This window comes from Aulonocara stuartgranti (genome assembly GCF_965226115.1).
Source record: "Aulonocara stuartgranti genome assembly, chromosome: 15".
Classification (NCBI taxonomy): Eukaryota; Metazoa; Chordata; class Actinopteri; order Cichliformes; family Cichlidae; genus Aulonocara; species Aulonocara stuartgranti.
The window spans coordinates 25,424,037-25,444,610 of NC_138951.1; the positions used below are offsets into that span (position 1 = coordinate 25,424,037).

Consider the following 20,574-nt stretch of genomic DNA (forward strand, 5'->3'; position numbering starts at 1 on the left):
AGACAAAGCTGCTGAGATGCTTGGATTTTTGAGTCAGCGAAGCCCACATTTATTTGTGTAGGTTGAAGGCTTTACATTCATCTACCAGCCACCTCTCTTTGTTGTCTCCTGCACACGAGCACAGCTGTGACGGAAAGTAATCTCAGAATATAAAGAAGCTGTTCGTCTGCGTGTAATTCCTCTGCTTGATTGCTGCTGTGCCAGCTCGCTCTGATCAAAGATGCGATGAAACTGCACACGTGCTCGTTTGAACCAGTGGTCGTGGTGCTTCAGATAAGCTCTGGAGGTGGTTGATCTCCGTCTGCTACTGAAAACAATCATGTAAATCTTTGTGTTTGCAGCTCCTCCTGCAGCTTCTTATTTGCACCCTCTTTGCTACAGTCTCCCACACACTCGCTGTGATCACATTAAGCCTGGACTCTGGAAATTCAAGTGAAACGAGAAAAAAGGTTTTAAAATGCAAATAGTAAGGCGTGAAGAGAGAGCAGTGCTCCCCCGTCCAGAGGAGGTTTGGAGCCAGCAGAGATGCCATCAGCAGCTGGAACCAGTTTGGAATCAGACGGCTCTTTTTGACCACCAAGTTCTCCAGAGACCTTTTTTAAGCGAGGTTTAGATGTGAGGTTTTTGTTTAAGCATTTTAACCACCTACATACATTATGTGTATAATAATGCTTATATTAGTGTTGACAGGGGTGTATTCAGAAAACAGTACATGATGACTTTGTGTGTGTGGACCAGAATGATGTACCCACACTGTGGTCCACACAGACGTTCTACACACACAGTTCAACACACACAAAAAGAAACTCTGGTGTTGAAACAAAGACTTTCCTGATGAACTGTAAAGTCTTTAAGTGAGATGAGTAGAGGAAATCACCCCCGCTTTGCTGAGTGTGGATGGACCAAACTCTTCAAGCTTTTATCAGCTGTTGGGCGTCTTGACTCCTCGTTTCTGATCTGCAGCCACAGCAGCTCTCTCTTGCTTGCTCGCTCTCTCTCTCTCTCTCTCTCTCTCTCACAGTTGAAGAGCTTGAATTTCATCATCCTTAAGTGAAGGTTTGCTGTGGTTGGAATCAAACACAGAAATCTGTTTCTCATTTATTTATTTGTGTAAATGATCCTCTGTGGCTGTGCTTACAGCTAGTGTCCTTGTTTATTTGTGTGCTACGATCACTTTTGTTACATAATACGAGCTTAAAGCGCAGACTCTCTGCATTCGTGTCCAAACTGGAGGAAGGGTTTGGATTTGTGACTCTTATATAATTATACATGTCCCCCTCTTTACAAAGAGCAAGCGTAATTGGACAGTTGACTCAAAAAAAAAAAAAGTGTTAGACGCTAAAACGTGGCTGCAGGTGTGTCTGTGTGTATTAGCTGAACCTGCTGATACAGCAGCGATTATAGGTGTAATAAACCGTGACCCTTTCACAGAAGTCAGCACTGCAGAACACACACACACACACACACACACACACACACACACACACACACACACACACACACACACACACCTCAGAGTGTGAATGAGAAAAAGAACCAGAGAGGAAGAGGAGGATAAGGGTTAAAATGTTATTCAAAGAATCGATGAAGAGCCGTGTGGAGGGATGCTGGGGGAGGGTGCAGAGCCATTGCTGGGATTAAAGAGGAGGTGCAAGGAGTGAAGTAGAGAAGGAGATTAATGTGCTGGTCAGCAAACAGGAGGTGAAGCCTGGGAGAAGCGACTCCCCTCGGCCTGCTCTTTAATCAGTCCTGGAGCTGATTATTCAGCCTGTTGGCCTCCAACGGGCTTCAGGTGGCGTTGTTTCAGGAGAGCCGCTCACACAATCCCATTAGCCACATTTATTCTGTTCCCAGATACGTGGCCCCAACTTTTATCCCCTATCCTTGTTCTTTGGCTCTTTGACATTATTACAAATTTAAATAAAGCTCTGCCAGAATAAATGTCAACACTGGGTTTATTCCCAAGCTTCTAAAGCTTGAAACCATCACAGCTGAGAGCCAAACCCTAACCCAACTCTGACTTCACGCCTCAGTCCTTCCATCATTACAGTGACTCAGGAACATGCAGACAACACGTTTGACTTCATCACTTGTGCTGTCTGATAAAGCTGCAGTCCTTCATGTCATGCTGGTCTGGTTGCACCTCTCAGTTCATCCTCTGTCTGAAACAAGCGTTAGGATGCAGCGTTCTTCTGTTTGGACGCTCCTCACAAACGGGTGGATAGCCATCATGACCAGGTTAAGGACGCCCACCCTCCTTGACATCACTCAGAGCCAACCCATATTGAAAAGATATATAAATCTTGTAAAGTTTGTATCTGTCTTGTGTGAAACTTGTATGAAAAGCATACAAGTGTGAAAACAGATATAAGATCCCTTGAAAAATTATATAAATGAAACTTGCATGTTTTGGATACTTCTTAAAACAATACATGAAAGTAATGAGAAAGTGGCCACTTTCATGAGTAAATCATATAAGCCTTATATGATTCACTATATGATGCAAGTCTTTTAGAAGATTTCTTTTCCATATGGGAACAGTGGAACACACGGTGTGCAAACTGACTGAAACAGATGTACTGTGCATGACAGAAATAAGGACACAAGCTTTGGGACTTGACTCACGGACCGTCAGCACAGGGAACCAGGATGTAGTCATAGAAGTAAAACTGGTATTTCAAGGGTGAAGCTTTCTGAATGGGAGTCGGTTGGAGGTTTTAACTCCGTCAGTTTTATTTGGAGGTTTTTCTGCTGTGGCTTCAGCCTTAGTCTGTGACAGTCAAGTTTTTTTAAGACGGAAGTAAAAAAAACTGCTGCCAGGTCGACGTGAAGAACACCGAGGTCTTCACTGCAGTTTGAATAAACCTCTGAATGAAGAGGAGGAGGAAGAATAGGAGGAGGAGGGGTGTAAAAGTTCTGCTTGATGATTGTCGCAGTGTGTTGGCAAACCCTCAACCTCTGCCCAGAAACTCACTTACACACACTTTTCTGTGTGTGTGTGTTGACCAGTAGGAACATTCTGGTCAGTCTGAGTTTATCACGTTGGGAAAGAGGTTCAGATTTAAAATCAGCTTTTAATTTGGAATTCGCATTTCGTGGAATTTTGTCAGACTAACACACACACACACACACACACACACACACACACACACACACACACACACACACACACACACACACACACACACACACACACACACACACACCACCTCGACTGGACTGGGTGACAAAATGAGTACACAGATCTGTGTGGATGCCATAATGAGTGGTCCCTGAAATGAGTCCCATAACTCATGAGAGACGATGAAATGAAGGAGCTCATGCGCTAAAATAAAAGCTGACGTCAGCAGGAACTCGAAACACTGGCAGCAGTGTTCCCCTCAATTAACCTCCTTTTACTTTCAGTCTCCACCTCACTTCTTTTAGATTTCTCTTCACATCCTTCTCTTAAATTCTTCACCTCAGAAGTTTATTTCACTTCATGGCTGATGGCGAGTGAGTTGGGATCAGCACATTGATAATGGGACAAATGTAAATCCAGTAGAAGGTCATATTATAAGCCCTCCATTTCCATAGTTTGTCTTCATCATTGAGCGTTTTTCAGTGGTATGTGAAGTTTCTGCCCAAATCTCAGCTGTCTGGACGCCTTTTCTTTCTTTTTCTGCAGGAAATGTGTTTTCAGTCATTTTCAGGCGTCCTGAATTGATTTTTTTTCCCCCCATGTCAGCAGATATGATAAGAGAAGCTCTCAGAAACTCCTGCAGGTTGAGCAGCTCTAACCAAACACTTTTATTGCTGACTCTCAAACAAATAAAGATATATTGGATTGACTGTGTGTGAAATAAAATAGAACAAATACTGAGCGAGGTAAGGCGATAAAACTGAGGAAACACAGAAAAACAAGGCATATTTACACAAAAACACCTGGATATATTATATAAACTCGAATACTCTTCTCTTTCTATTTGTACTCTCAGGTGACGGGACGCTCAGAATTTGGGATGTGAAGGGTGCGGCGTGCAGATTGGCCATCCCAGCGCACAAGGCAGAGATCCTCAGCTGTGATTGGTGCAAATATGACCAGGTACAGGCCCTCCAGTTGGTTAAAAGGTTCCATATATTAAATGGCATATTTGGTTTAAAAGATACTTAAAAACAAACAAACAATACATTTAAAAACCTCTATGCCAGCCTTCATTTATACAGAGAAGTGTGTTTGTTTAAATGCATTTTACTGTCTGCATCAAACACTAAAATTACATCTGATTTTGTGACCTTTAACCCGGTTAGCTTTGTAAAGATTAGCTGGTGTCTGTCTGCAGAATGTTGTGGCCACAGGTTCAGTGGATTGTACTGTGTGTGTGTGGGACCTGAGGAACATCCGGCAGCCTGTCAATCAACTGCTGGGACACACGTACGCCATCCGCAGACTCAAGGTACACACACACACACACACACACACACACACACAGACACACACACACACAGACACGTGTTGGGTTTTTATATCTTGTGGGGACATCTAATTGACATAAAGCTTTCCCTAGCCCCTTACCCCCAACCCTAACCATGAAAAATGTTTTCGCGTCACACACAGACTGCATAAACGGAGACTTTCGGAAACAATGACACATTTTAGTCATATGATGCAGTCATGTGACCAATGAAACTAAGATAGCAGAGGGCATTATAGGGCAGATGTTTTGTTTGCTGTCAATTTTGACGACCCTATTAAAGATTAATATCAGTTTGTACTGATAGCTTTTCTTTAAATTCTTTAATTCTCAAATAACAGAGGTTGAATCGTCTTTAGTTTCATGAATGCGCAATGCAGGAACGTAAGCGTTTCAGCCGTTTCAGTGTGGATGAACAAATGTTCTGAAACGACTGAAAATGATAGTGTGGACGCGGAGCATTTTTAGATGAAAACACAGTTTTCAAATTTATCCGGATTAGTGTAGACGTAGCCTAAGTGTGTGCCGCTGAAGCATATTCACTGTAATCTGCATCAGTGTAATGTCCTCCGTGTGTGTGTGTGTGTGTGTGTGCGCGCTGGTCGAGATGTAGTGTGAAGTCTGACAGCGTCAAAACACCCAACCAAATGGTGGTAATAAGACCTCACTCTCGTGCTACACTGTGTGTGTGTGTGTGTGTGTGCAGTGATGTATGTGCTGTTCTCACACACACACACACACGCGCGCACGCACGCACTCTCTTGGAGGACATTACACTGATGCAGATTTCGTGCAGACTTATTGTGGCATCGTCGCTACGTCGTAACCACAGACCTCTCTAAAACACTGCACCGTACCCCGACGTGCACTTCCCTGAAACATAACCACATGTCGTGCCTCTTCACTACTGTCGATTCTGCCACCTTTTCTCTGTGGTTTTTACATTTATAATAATAATAATAATAATAATAATAATAATAATAATAATAATAATGGATACTTTATTGATCCCCATGGGGAAATTACTTGTTTTTCTCTGCATTTGACCCATTCACTCAGTGAAGCAGTGGGCAGCCCACTAAGCAGGCGCCCGGGGAGCAGTGTGTAGGGACGGTACCTTGCTCAGGGGTACCTCAGGGTAGCCGTTAAGTGGATTCGAACCGCCGACCTTCCGATCATGGGGCGACCACTTTACCTACTGAGCTATCCCTGCCCCATTTATCAGTGAGAGAACAACAGGAAAAATAATTATAGCATCAAAATGAGGACTGACCGATGTCATCAGATTGGGTGGAATGGGCATGAGGGAATGTACGAAGAAGTGGAAAAACTAGACGGACATATGGAGAGCCATTCTCCATAATAAAGCATTCATAACACACACTGGGTCACCAGAACGGGGTAAAAAGGAACATGCTGAGATAAAGTCTGAGAATTTCATATCTAACGAAGCACACAGAAGCGCTCCAGGTTACAGGTTAGCATGTTCACAGCATAATAACCATAAACATTCTGCATTCAATAACGCGGAGTCTGCTTAGACTCATTCATTCCCAGTAACTGTGATCCTCATTAGGGATAAACTAATATATTGGCCAAACATGGATATCGGCTGATATCATTCCTGTTGACTCTTGGCAGATTCACTGACATTTAAATGTTCAAGAGTCAAGAAAAAAAACTCAATGACCTGTTCAGATCAGCCAGGCTGTTATTTTAAAGGTTCAGCCCATCGAGCTGCTGCTGTGGGCTTTTTCAGCACAGCTGTACCCCATCGATCGAGGAGACTTGCTCTGAAACTGCTTGTCACCATTTGCAAATCTGTCAGCTTGTATCGATTCTCTGCAGGGAGCACAAACAAGGTGATCGGCAGCAGGAGCGTAACGAGATAAAAATAAAGCAATGAACAGAGGCGGACCGCGGCGCTTCTGTTCGGCTGTCACATCAAAAATTCACGGTGAGCGAGCGAGTTTCTTACAGACGAGTGATCAGCACGTAATGAACCTCTGACAAAAGAGGAATCCCTGTCTCGAAGTACACAAGTCAGAGCGTGCTCAGTCCGTTTTGCGTACTGCTCTGGCTTTACAGGTGGAAGGCTCCTCACTCAAACTCCAGCCAAACCAAACCTGGGGTAAACTATCAATGGATATTTCACTGTGACCTCACTCACTGGTTTGTTGAGTCCTCATTCAAAGCCTTGATTTTTTTTTTTTAAATCGTTTTTCACTACATTGTCCCGGTTGGGCACATAAAGTGTAGTCTGAATGAGATAATGAGGGAATATAAACCCCACAGACACACACATCTGCTAACTGCTGCTAAATAACAGATCAGATGGTAGAATGTCACCAGACTTGTGGACAGTCTGTAAGCTACACCCACCTGTGTCGACTTCTACCTGTCAGGTAAAGCGGCCCCGCCTCGATCTTTAAGCTATACTATGAGGACCGACTCACTGCTGCCGGCAGCCTTAAGTGGACGTCATAGGAAGTGCGGTTTTTGGTGCTTCTGTGATGCCTTTACTTTCCAGCCCTGCCAGCTGCTGCTTGGTTAGCAGTTTCTGAGCAGCTTACCTGCAAACCAAACATTTCTGCTGCATCGTCACAGCTGCCTGGGTTTTACTTTGGTAATAAATGTGTTTGCAAGTAAAGCAGCGTTAAATGAACGTGAAGTGCAGTAAAGAGAAGGATGTTAAACGAGGCCAGGACTCGATATGAAAGGTGAAACTGTCAGATGCAGAGAGGGGAACAAATGAGCGAATAAATTAATTTGGGAGTGCGTCGTCAGTGAAATCGCTCTCTGTGGACTCCTCGCGGGCTCTCCGTGTCTCTGCACAAACTGCTGAGCAGAGAAATGCTGCAAACTCTGCTCAGCCTGCCGGAAGCTGTTTTTCTTTCATGATGGAGACGAAAATGTAGTTTTTTTTTGTTTGTTTTTTTGGATGATGGGGACAAACTGGAGCTCAGCATCAGAAACAGTGGCATGTGCATGAAGCACAAACTGAGCAGCGTCTTCTGTTGTTCTGCATATTGTGAAAGGAAAACTGCAGTTATTACTGGCGTTTTTGTAAAACACACACAGTAATTTTTACTTTAAAAGTCTAAAACATTTCAGCACTTTTTCACGTTGTGGTTATTATCTTGTGTGTGCACAGCGGAGCTCGAAGTTCCAACGACACATTGTAAAATGTGTCATTTTTTTCATTTAAACCTTCAAACTGTCAAACATGCCCTACCTCCTTCACCTCCATGCTGATTTAAGGTTAAAAGGTGTGCAGCATGTCCCTCTGGAGGGTTTTTGACTCCCCTTCACATTATTACATATTATTGTTTCTTTGTAATCAGATTATGAATATTTGAGGAAAGCAGCAGGTGTTCGTGATGGAGATTAAAGCTGATAACTTGCTATTCTTCCTTTCTTCCTTTGGAAACATGATCTCAATAAACCGTTTTCCATTTTGTTCCTTTTCCTGCAGTTTTCTCCCTTTGATAAGACTGTGCTGGCGTCCTGCTCGTATGACTTCACTGTCAGGTAAGATCACCTGTGGCGTTTCTCTCTGTTCGACCTGTTTATTTAAGGACCTTTAAACAAGGTTCTCTGCAGCTCAGTGCTGGTAGAACGTTAGGAGCGCTAACAGGCGAGCAAGCATGTGGAACAAAATGAGTTCCACATCATTTTGTGAAAGCTGCTCTACAAGTTTAATGTGTTTGCACAGAGAAATGGAGAGAAAACATTAGAGAGCAAAGCAAAGCATGAACCCCACTGAGCTCATTTACACATTAAACAAAGAAAATAAAGATGCGAACAAATAGTTCAAGATGTTTAAAAATGATGGGCCTGACGTCGCTTTGCTCTTTAGTTATTCAGCTCCGGAGGTTAATGCAGAACATTATTCACAACAGGCGTATTTAGAAATGATTGACGTTGTGAGCTGCAGTGGATGCCAGAAATCAAAAGTTTAATCTGAAATTTGAAACATCTCAAATAAATCAGACTTAAATAAATGAAGAGATCACCTGAGTTCGACGTTTCCTGAAGCTTCGACTTCACTTGAGACAAAATGGACAAAAACACGAGCAAACTCTAACCATCTTCACAGCTCCTTGTGGTTTCCGCTCGTTTTTACCCCCCAGCTGAAAGCCCTGGGTACCAAAGAATGAGTGTGAAAAAGTCCAAATTCCCAGTGAGCCAGTACATCATGTGGAAGAACGAGCATCTACTCTGGACAAATAAACTCCGAGGTCGGCTTTAAGTTACAAAGAGGAATCCAGGTGCCAGCGGTTATTTCAGGGCTGGGGCGTGCAGCATGTGCACGGTGTGGATGACCTACACCTGCAGAGTAATGTTAACATTTCTGCAGAAATGAGTCTCCTCTCTGGGTCTTTAAGATAACCTGTAAAGTTTTTGTCATGCAAATTTGATTCTTTGAAAGGAACTTTCTTTCGAGGTTAAAGGAGCGGCGATGTGATGTGGCCTGCACAGTATTTCTGCTCCTTTCCTTTCAGTTACTGCCAAAGGGAATGGATGGTGTCATCATGGCAGAAGCAACGAGTCAGGACACTGAGGGAGAATTTGCGGTAAAGTTAACCAGTGTGTGAGATGGAGGGACGGACACAGAGGAAGGATGAGCTGCTCCTTTATTGGGCCACAGAGGATGAGTTAATAAAATGTGTAATTTCAAGGGAGACTGCCTCTGTGCTTATCATGAGAATATATCTGATCCGTCCTCTCTGTCCGCTCGGCTCTTTAAAACCACAGAGGAATCGATGTTGTTCTGTGCGTCTGTCAGGCTGTGCGGGCAGATGATGGATAAACAGATGCAGTAAGATGGATGAAAGGTGAGGTTGCCCTGTTGTCCGGCCTGGAGCAAGACGTTGTTTAACAGTGATTAATCAGTGAAAGGAAAACGAATGAGGAAGCAGTCTGGCAGTCGATGAGTCATTTAAACCACTCAGTAGTTTTTTCTTCTCTAATGTGAGGAATGTGTTTGTTTTGGGGACTGTTGCTCTGACAAAATAACTCATTTGAAGATGTTGCTTCAAGTTCTGAGAAATTCTCAGAGGGGTTCCCAGAGCTGGCCGCAATGTCTTTCGAACCAGGCGGATCACTCTGCCCCGAGATGACCACTTTAGGGTTACGCCCTCTCTGTGACATCATGCAGCTTAACGGGACAGAAACAACTGGTTGACTTGAGTGTTTGGAGCAACCGGAAAGCTGAGGGAGTGTTTAGTTTGCAGGGATGATGTTTTAAGAAGATCCAACGTTGTAACAGTGGATGTACGATGGAAAATGAGTGACAGCGGGTCTCTGCTCATGTTGCTCGATGCATCTCTGTGCTGCACACGCTTAAGAAACGAACAAAAAGCATTCAAACTCTAAGTTTATCTTTAATAAAGACAGGATGTGAAGCTTGTATGCTAATTATGCAGAGCTGCCGGATAGAAGATGATCTAAAATAATTGATTTTTTTTAAGAGACGCAAGCTTCTTTCAGATGCTTTGCTAACAGTGTTAGCATTACATAATGACAGCCAGTGGAGAAGGTGCTGACGTGAGATCCGGTATCTCCAACCGTCCCTGCAGAAGTGATGCTGCTGTGTGGCCTCCACTTATTTTCTCTTCCCTCTGTAGTTTGCGGACAACCTCAGATACGATTATAATAAATACAATGATGATGTTGAGAGGCACAGATGGGAAAGACTCTCATGCTAACATGATATGAAGACAGTTGAATGATTACAAGTATTAAAAGTTGAAATGGGAACTAATTTTAATGCTTTGTTCATTAAATTTATTCTTTATTATACAGAAGATCAGTTTTGGTTGATATGAAGTGTCCTTGATTACAATTATCATGATGAGTGAAGTCTCAAGTTATAAATAAAACTTGGACATAATGACATCCGCCTTTAAAAGTCTAAACGATGTTTCAGATAACACATCTGTAACAAGGTCCATTATGTGGTAATAAGCAGCTGGAGGTAACTAAGAAACCACTATCTGTACCTACAGCATTTTCATATGAAAAATAAATACCAGAATCCGTTCGGACCAAGTTTAGATCGCTTTCAGTCTGGTTTGGCGCTTAATTTTGTCCTTGGCACAAACTTTTCCTTCATGTAGTCTCTCTCTGGTTCCTCTGCCTCTTCAGTTCTTTTCATTTTTTTATAGTCAGAATCAGCTTTGACCAGAATAAATAAATGATGGATACGCGACCAAGGGAGTTTTTCCTTCCCACTCTTTCTCTGTATTATCATCTTTACAATATAAAGTACTGATGGAGAAACAACGGAGGCAACAGTAGTTGTGATTCGGTGGTATATAAATAAAACTTGTAAACACATTATTTTGGTTTCTTCTGTTTCTTCGTGTGATCCCAGCCCGAGTCCATTATGATTATCCAGTTGTGGAATTGGTTTTGTGCTCTTGGTCTTGTTTTAGATTGACTTTGTTCTTCTTGTGCTTCGCGTCGCCGCGATCAGGGCTCTGTTTGGGTCAGATCGTTGTTCTCGAGAATTTCTTTACGTCTCTGTCTGATTTTGAGTCTGAGTGTCTGCGTAATAGATAAAACATGAAAGTATTTAAAGTGCTTGTATTGCACGGTATAATTTGAGTGTTGAAGTGCTGCTGCCTGTTTGTATTCAGCAAACCTTCCTTGCATATACAAAGTGTTTTTCAGAATTTATTGTCCTAAATCATTTGTAATCGTCACTTTTATGCCAGAAATCTTTCTCTGCAGCCTCGGGGCTTCATTGTAAAGGACGGCAACAGTAAAAACCTTTGTTTGGTGCTTTCTTAGTGTTTCTGTGGATTATTACTGCAGATGCTGACGAGCTCACAGCCGCAAGCAAAAATCTGCTGGAATCTGGCGTGTGTGTGTGTGTGTGTGTGTGTGTGTGTGTGTGTGTGTGTGTGTGTGTGTGTGTGTGTGTGTGTCAGGGCAGCCCAGCAGTCTACATAGAGTATCTGAGCCAATTAAAGCTCGGATCAATAAAACACGGGGTCTGACACAGACCCAGCTAACGGCACGTCCCGCTTTGAGCTGTCCGTCTTCCCTTTGGCGTTTTAGCTGTTTTTCCCTCAGTTATGTTTGGCATCTTAAATGTCTGCTGTTTATTTCCGCGGGCTCCCTCTTTCAGCTCGCCACCAATCTTTCCTTTCATCCTTTGTTTGGTGTCTTGTCAGCTGCAGGAGCAATTGAGTCATGCAGAGAAACGTAATTCACCAAATCACGCAGAGCTTAAGATGAAAACACGGCAAAACCAGCAGAGCGGGTCCACTTTGAAACTCTTAATACCTGCATGTAATAGGAAAGCAACTGTTTGTAATCATAAACCCACAAAGAGTGATGAACGGCTCAGCAACATAGAGCTTAAAAGCTCTATGTTGCTCCTAGTTTTGGTATCAAGTCGTTTTTGTAACAGCAGCAGGAAGTAACTGATTGATATCATCCTAGAGGTGATTGATTGACCAAACAGGTGTGTGTGTCTGTGTATGTGTGTGAGCGTGCATTTACATCTTTGTGGGGACCTAAAATTGGAAGTTTACTATGCAAAATCCTGGTCCCCACAAGTTTGAAGACAACTTTGAGACTCAAAATGTGGTTTTATTGACAGAGTTACATTTGGGTTATGGTTAGGTTTAGGCTGAGGGTTAGGCATTCATGTTTCATGGTTAGGGTTAGGAGAAGGGGCTCGGGAAAACATTATGTTAATTAGATGTCCCCACAAGATATGAATACCCGATGTGTGCATGTTTGTGTGTGTGTGTGTGTGTGTGTGTGTGTGCTTCTTCAATAGCAACGTGATGCATGTTTGTTTTGTGTTGAATACTCCAAACACAGGATATGAAGACAATTATCACCCATTGTCAGCTGTGTGTGTGTGTGTGTGTGTGTGTGTGTGTGTGTGTGTGTGTGTGTAAGCATCCCTCAGGTGTGACAGTTGTGGGCTCTAATAACCCCAAAAGGAGGAAACGCCCCTCTTCACATTCAGGTCCACAAGCTCTCACACACACAGCAGTGAGTGATTTTCCTCACTTGTTGGTATTTGGGGTCACACTAGAACATCTGTTAGCATTGTTGCTAATGCTCGCTGCGAGCGCTCCGACTGCCTCCATGTCCAAACATTCTGAATTCTGTGCAGGTGTGAATCTGAGCATGAGTTATTGTCTGTCTTTCTGCTGGCCCTCTGTCTCTGGGCAAGCCCTGCAAACTTAGATCAAATAAGCAGTTAAGGATGGATTATGGATGTATACATTATTTATGTTTTGGGCACTCATTGTGAAATTTTAATTATTAACATGTTTCATTAATGTCGTAGTCACGGGGGGGAAACAATGGTTTGAGACCGCAGCATGGTCAAAGTCATTGTCTGAAGCAGTTGCTTTGTAGACGGGGAGCAGGTCTGCTGCTGTCTGCAAAGCAAATTTGTCAAGGCAATAAAATGCCAATAAGATGGATTCAGTTTCTCAGTTTGTGACTGAATGGGGTCAACTGAGTGGGTGAACTGGTTATTACATGCAGTCTGTTTGTGGTGATAAACTGGTGAAAATCGTAAATCTTCATGCACAGATATTCATGTTAATGCCTTTCATTCAGAGTCCAGAGAGAACCTCACAGATCTGAAAGAGAAATTCGAAAAGTCACCGAACTGTCTGAGTCGGACTGCAGTCACTCAGAGTCAGACCGGGATTGTTGGGAGACAGATAGCCTCCCGCCAGGCGACCTGTGGTTGACAGTGGGCGCAGAGCAACACGTTCTCAGCGATTAATGATTTCCCAATCATTAATCGCTTTGGAAAACACTATCTAATACGATTAAGATTGTGGTTAAGGTTAGGATAAAGGTTGGAGTTGGACACGGCTGGAATGCGTGTTACCGCCAGGAGTGTCGTTCCATTGTATGCCATCCACAATCCGGCGCGTATCATAGGGACGCGGAAGGTCACCTTTCGCGTTCCTATGGGATGCCTCGAGACATGACAAATCGTCGGTATGTTACGCGTTGGGAATGAGAACGGTCTGCGCAAAGAGAGATTAAAGGTGAGGCATGTTCAAACTCAGTTTGTTACCGCAGCTACTTGTAATCGTTTTTTTCTAGTCATGGGGCGGTTGCCGTCCTGTCCTGAGCGAGCCATCATACACAAAATATTCACTGATTTGAACCAAAACCATTTTGTTTTCCTAAAGTTAATCAGGTGAATAACTGAAAGCGTTTAAATGCTTGTGAATATTATCCTAAACACACCACCACCACTGCTGCAGCTAAAGTGAACTTTAGGCAGTTTCAGTGGTCAGTACTAAAAAAGGTGCTACGTTAGGTTTGAACTCTGACTCAGTAAACATCCCTGCTTCTGTGGGCTTCCCTTTGTGTTGAGACACGTGTGGAAGCAAACACTCGCCTAATCCACCTGTACACTCACGGATATACATGCAAATATACCAACACACACACACACACACACACACACACACACACACACACACACACACACACACACACACACACACACACACACACATAGTTGTTTTAATCACTTTCTGTCCTGCTGTGCTTGAAGTTTGATTTAGGCTTCTGCGGGAAATCTACGTCCTAACTACGATGTCACCAGAAAATCCTTTTAACCCTATGCTCCAACCTTCCACGCCATTCAAGTGTAATTACATTTCATGGGAGGTGCACATCAGGTCACGTGGAATGTTACGGCGTAGATTTCAGGGATTTTTCTCATCAAGAATGTATTAATGTAGTTTAAAATGCTCTGCACAAACACTTTTAGACTCTTTTAGGCCACAGTAAAGTGATGCCAGCCAGAAAACAAGTGTTCCAGTATGTGTTTTTTGTGTTTTCGTGTTTTTTTTTCTTCTCTTCTTTGGTTCTTCAGTTGTATTTTAAAGATTCAGGGGCAGGTAAGCTGAGAGTAAATGCTGTGCTACATTCATATCGCCCTACACATTAATGTCAAATAAATTAGATTAAGATTTGCAAGCTTAGCAAAATTAAGGCTATAAAAGATCTATAATGCAGCTCTGCATTTCAATCCTGTCAGAGAACAATCGCGGTACATTTAATACATGTAATTAATCGTCTTTTCCTTTCTTTTTTTAGGCTTGCTTTATATATTATACTTCATATTAAAGATTGACTTCAGCACCACAATCCAAAATATATGACTTTTAATTAAGCCTTTCTTCTCTGCGGGCTCTTTTGAAACACACAGAGTTGGTGTTTAGTTTGAAACGGAGACTCTGAGATCATGTTTTCCTTTTATAACGTCTCGTGTTTGCTTTAGATAACACAATCTGCCGCGTGCGTGTATTTGTGTGTGTGTGTGTGAGACCCTTAACATTAATTTCCTGTTTAAATTAAACTGATCAGAGCCATGAGCTTAATGGGCACGTTCTCTTTACATTTCTGTCTCGTTGTCATCTTATCTTTAATGTTGTTGTGTACACGTTCTGTTATTTTTACAGCCTTTGCCCTTTATTTTCGCCCTCGTGACCCCCCTCCCCCCATGCTGTGAGTTAATGAGTTTTATAGTAATGCACAAAGCTGGCAGGTGAATGGATAGTTCTATAGAATAAAACACAAAAGCGGCTAAATAATCACCTACCATGGAAAATGCAGACAAAAGACGGCCAAGCTTCATTTCTCCAAATAACATGTTGTGTTTGTCTAAGTGAGACAGTCACTGGGTGTCACGTATGTTCACACAAACACACAAACGCATGACCTGCTGTCATCTATAACATAATCTGAAGATCCCACTTCCTCTTCCTCACATTTAACCTGATGACTGCCGGTGTCTCGTTTTTGTTGCAGTGATGATCGATTGATTAGTAAGAATGTGCAACTTTATGATTGGATCCCAAAAAACTAGTCATCACTTACAGTACTGTGTAAAAGTCTTGAGCCACCCATTATTCTTTATGTTTTGGCAGGTGGATGATTTATTGAAACATACATGGATATACATATACAGCATATACAGTAAAAACAGAGCTTGTACTATTCTAACGAGCTTCAGAGTGAATATTAAGTATGAGTGCCTTTATTCTTCAGCTCTATGTCAGCTCTGTGAGGATCTTCAGGATCAGTTCTCCAGGGTTCATGAAGGATGTTCAAAGCTCTTCTTTGGATGTTTCTGCCTTTTGTTCTGTTCTCTGTCAGGATGATCTCACAGAGATCTGGCTCTGGGGAGGCCCATCCATGACTGATAGTGTTCCCCTATATGTTCTTCTATCCAGGTATGATTTAATTATTAGCAGATGCGTTCCAGATGGTGGATCAAACTGACTGTATTTTTCTTCCCTCATAATTCATCTGTTTATCAAAGATCTCCAACATCACAGACTGACCTGCAGCTGAGACCATGACAGAGCAATCTGTCTGAGAGACTGCAGTCAGTCCAAATTGGGCTGCAACTGTTTGGAGACGGGTTGCCTCCCACCAGACAATCTGTGCAGTTACTCTGCAGTCAAAAGACGCTGAGGGTGTTACACGATCAACATCTGGGCCTTTAGTTGGTTGCTGGAATTACTTGCAGTTCGTCATCAAACAAAGAAGAAAATTCAGTGTAATCACGGGACAACCACAGATTAATCTTTCCCTCGTCACAAGGAGTTTGTCATCCTATTTTTACTCTAGTCCGGGGGGGGCACTCTAAATTGCGTCCTCAATGTCTTGAAGTTCTCCAGAGGCCTGGTAATGACCTGATCATTTGATTCCGGTGTGTTGACCCAGGGTGAGATCTAAAACCTGCAGGAGACGGGGCCTTGAGACTGGAGCTCCCCACCCCTGCTCTAGTCCAATATGATAAAAGCTATCTTGGCTCGTACTAACTGCTAATGGAAGGAATCCGGTCTTTGGGTGATGATGTAATGAATCCTGCTTCCGGGCCCAAAGTACTCTGTGTTTAATAAGGCTTTTGTGTTTTTTACATGTTTTAATGCTTTGTGTCTTGTTCTATTTAATCTCAACAAGCCCTAAAAACAGTCAGTGATCACTGTCGGCCTCTCTCGGGTTTTATTACCACTAATCATTTTAAAGCTCAGTTTTCAAAACCTTATGATGTAACTGCAGCCCAGCCCATGCAGCAGTATATTAATAACTAACCTCGTATTGTGGTTGGATTATCTCACCTGTTCTCCCGACTGAAGTTCGGTCCGTTTACCGCATCCTTCCATGCGATTGCGTTTGTCCTGAACCTTCGGGAACACCCGCGTTAACTTTGAGTGGAAAAAAGTTAGCGTTCATCGTCTAGCTTCACTGTTTATATTATGCTAACATAGCTGTGTCGCTAGCGATCAAGTAGCACATCATTATATACCAGCTAACCCAATTTCAGTAACCCTACAAACGTCACTGCTATTTTGTTTTCTGTCTTTATTTATGTTGGAAGTGATAGCAGAGCTGTACGTTTTAATTTGTTTTGTAAATCTCTCAGCCACAACATGGTATATTTTATATTTAGATGGAAACTAGCGAGCTAACTCCCTGCTAACTTCTAACTCCGTTACATTTCATAAATTTGGTTTTCATGGATGCCTGGATGTTAAACTTAATTTTTACACCTGGTAGAGCAACAACGCTGATCATTTTATTACAGATGAAAGGAGTTGGACAGTTTTAACTCTCAGTGACGCCGCAGTGATTGTGTGACTTAGGGACCTGCAGCGGAGTTTAGGCCCAGGCACGACTAATGACGTAAGACTTAAAGATCGGATTGGTTGTGGTTCTTGTAAACACAAACCCCAAACATCTGGCATCAAAGCAACACAAATGTGTGACTCCTCCCTGACAGAGGTAACTCTGGGCAGTGTTCAACTTCCCCAAGACAGAGAAGAGCAAAGTTGTCTCTGATGTTCATTCATGCAACATTGTGTTTTCATGCTGTTTACCATTCAAAAATGAAGGATAAACAGTTATATTAATAGTTCGTGATAAAGTGAATGAAACATCAGTTAACTAATATCTGTATGTTTTCATTCATTTTTCATAACCGCAGTGAAGCTTGTGCTTTCTGTGCTCAAACAGATTTATTCCCCCACAGTGCTTCACAGGACAGTTCTGTCACAGAGGTCCCATTCAGTGCATTAAGAGGCAGAATAATTATCTAGCAGCTATGAGCTGACTGCAGTGGCTCATGCTTTTAGATATCGATACTGTGGAAAATGTAGAAATCGAGCTGATTTTGTTTTTATCCCAATATTTGAGCATTAAATCATTAGATGATAATAAGAAAAATCTCATTAAACTGAGACTTTTTATTTCAGAAAGTCTCAATTTTCCAAGAGGTCACACAATGTTTTTAAAAGACAACTGGCTCAGCACCAGTGTCCAGATGTTTCTGTTTTCAGGGTCCTGATGATGGATGAATGTTGGGATGTTGGTTTTTCTTTGGAAACAGGGTTAATAGGTTGAAGCAGCAGCAGTCCTCCTCTGCTTCATGCAGGAGTCTCTGGAAGAGATCGTGGATCCTTTATTTGAAATATAAAGGCACTGGGCCCGGTTCACTGATATATTTGTAGAAATTGTTTTTACTTTCTGTACGAAATAATCAAGATCTCAAAATCTCGGGTGCCGGTTTAGCTCAGCGTGTTGAGCGGGCGCCCGCATGCCATATGGCAGAACGGCCAGCCCAGGTTCAAGTACGACCTGCGGCCCTTTGCCGCATGTCTTCCCCCTTCTCTCTCTGCCCCTGCTTTTCTGTCGTTTCTTCACTGATCTGTCTAATAAAGCTGAAAAAGGCCAATAAAATAAAATAAAATCTCAAAATCTCTTGACTCATCACAAGTGTTGTAAATTTAAAAGCTTGTTTTGAAAGTGCTGTTGTGTTGTTTATTTCAGGTCCTCAGAATTTTTATCTTCATGAGTGTGAATTATGAAAAAAACTCTTGTTAAGCTCGTTAAGTAAATTAGTGTGTATAAGAGCAAACACACACACACAGAAACATGTACACGTGCAAGAAATTGAGCATGAACAGTGATTTACACCAACACACTCAGCACATAATATCACTAAATGCTCGACTGTCCCCAGATACCTATCACTCTGTGTGTGTGCGTGTGTGTGTGGGTGGGTGGGTGGGGCCTCAGTATTAATATGGGCCTAATGGAGCCCAGTGAGAGCTGCAGTGTTCCCTCTGAAAATGATTTAATTACATTTGCAAAGTGGATGAGTCTGGAGGGAGTGTTTGCTGCGTCAGGGCTTAAACACACACACACACACACACACACACACTTACAACCAGAAAGAGAAGTAGTCTTTCAATTAGAGTGATTGGCCGCCGTGCCGGGGTCTGGATACTGTGTTTTATTTGCACTTACCTCGCTCGCTCTGTCACGTCTTTATTTTTCATAACCTCATTTTGGAGATTGCTCTCTCACTCACATCTCCTCCTCTTTAAGCCTTTAAAGCATCGACTCTGGTTCTTCCTTTTCTTTTGCTCGTAGTATAATAGGATTTTAGAATCGGTGCACAATAATGATGAAGTGAACTTTGAGTTGGTTTCTGGCATTCTGTCTCCACAGCGCATGCTGTCGGGATGCTTCTTGATCTGAGACCTGGCATTGCAAAAAAAGCTTGAAGGATCCTCTGTGGTCATTAAGCACCTTTTTTATGCAATATGCATCTTACCGTTTTGTTTTGTTATGGATGTTATGGAAGGGAGGGTGGCCTCATAAATAAGAATTATTTTGAACTGTGAATCATGCAAAGTCTCTCTAGTCGCACCTGAATAATAAGTATAGGTGTGTAGTCTATGGCAGAAACATGAATGAATGAATGAATGAATGAATGGTGATGAAATAATGATGCACCATATCTTTAGCTATAAACAGCACAGAGAACACTTGGGGTCGTCGCTTTGGTCCCACTCTGTTACCTAAACTTCTAACATCTTTTTCTCTTCGTCCCTCTCCTCCTCCTCCTCCTCAGCAGTTTGTCATTGCATTGAATGGAAAAACACTGAGCTCTTCGTTTGTCTTTGACATGCTGCAGCTTGAAAATGATCAAATATTTGTGTGTGTGTGTTTGTAGGTTTTGGGATTATAGCCGACAACAGCCTCTCCTGGATACTGTAGAGCATCATTCAGAGTTTGTCTGTGGATTAGACTTCAACCTGCACATCCCCAACCAGGTAACATCACCCACCTGTGCTGTTTGTAATGAGCCAGCTGACTTACTGAGGTAACACTCAAAGGATGAAAGAACCAATGTTTTGTGTGTATGGGTGTATGTGGGTGTTCCTGTGTTAGCATCTGCTGAACAGGTTTTAGTTCTCAGACCAAAACACGCTCCCAGACTCATATTTATCCACATTCATAAATACATGTGTACACTCAGCTGGTTTTTTAAAGGTCTCCATTTTAGAAGTTTTCATGCAAATTTCCCAAACGTTGAGTAATCCAGCTAAAGACAAACCAAATGAGTAATATAACCTTCCTGAGTGTACGTCAGCCTTCTCACCACCATATAAACATAACAGTACTCCAAAATGTCTTTTAGCAGAGGTTCTGGGGACGATCTGTGTCCCCAGAACTTAGTTTAACATTGTGACACTCACTCAGGTTTAAACATTACCAGCGATGCTTGCTGAGAGTAATTAGATGCACAAGAGCGTAAAACCGAGTCAGGTTGGCCTTTAGACTTCTGCCATGAAACTGTGAAAAATGAATTCACTGGATTTAACTTGATTAAAACGGCAAAGAGTGAAATTTACTAACATTTTATTAATCAAGTTTTTGATTTCCATTATTCTATGAATTTGGTATTTTTAATAGACGGAAATGTACCATTTAAAAAATCTGGATCATTCCTTCTTCAGGTATTCCTGCTGACTTCCATATTCAGGCATATTCCTTCTTCTGTTCTCGCCTCATTGTGCCCACTGCGTGTTTCTAGTAGTTTTGAATTGGGGCCATAAATCAATATGTCCGCACAAGGCTAAGTTTTACCCACACACCGAAACGCTCAGCCCCGGTCGCCCGTCACCGTGTGGGGTGCTCTGATGTGTCAGGGTAAGAAAGCAGTGAATTGAAAAGGCCACCGGTGTCCAGTCCTGTTTTTGGACTAATTTTGACAGGAGCTGCACCGCGTGGCTCTCAAACTGAAGGAAAC

At 42.4% G+C, this 20,574-nt stretch overlaps 1 protein-coding gene across 4 annotated transcripts in view; it reads left to right on the forward strand.

The window, feature by feature from the left end:
• The window catches only part of pex7 (peroxisomal biogenesis factor 7), a 44,358-nt gene that overhangs the window by 10,573 nt on the left and 13,211 nt on the right, over positions 1-20,574 (forward strand). For all 4 annotated transcript variants that reach the window (XM_082507061.1, XM_082507063.1, XM_082507062.1 and 1 more), the window contains 4 exons: positions 3,978-4,084; positions 4,323-4,436; positions 7,930-7,985; positions 19,495-19,594. In XM_082507061.1, coding sequence (XP_082363187.1) covers positions 3,978-4,084; positions 4,323-4,436; positions 7,930-7,985; positions 19,495-19,594 — 377 coding nt within the window. The remainder of the gene's footprint in view (positions 1-3,977; positions 4,085-4,322; positions 4,437-7,929; positions 7,986-19,494; positions 19,595-20,574) is intronic.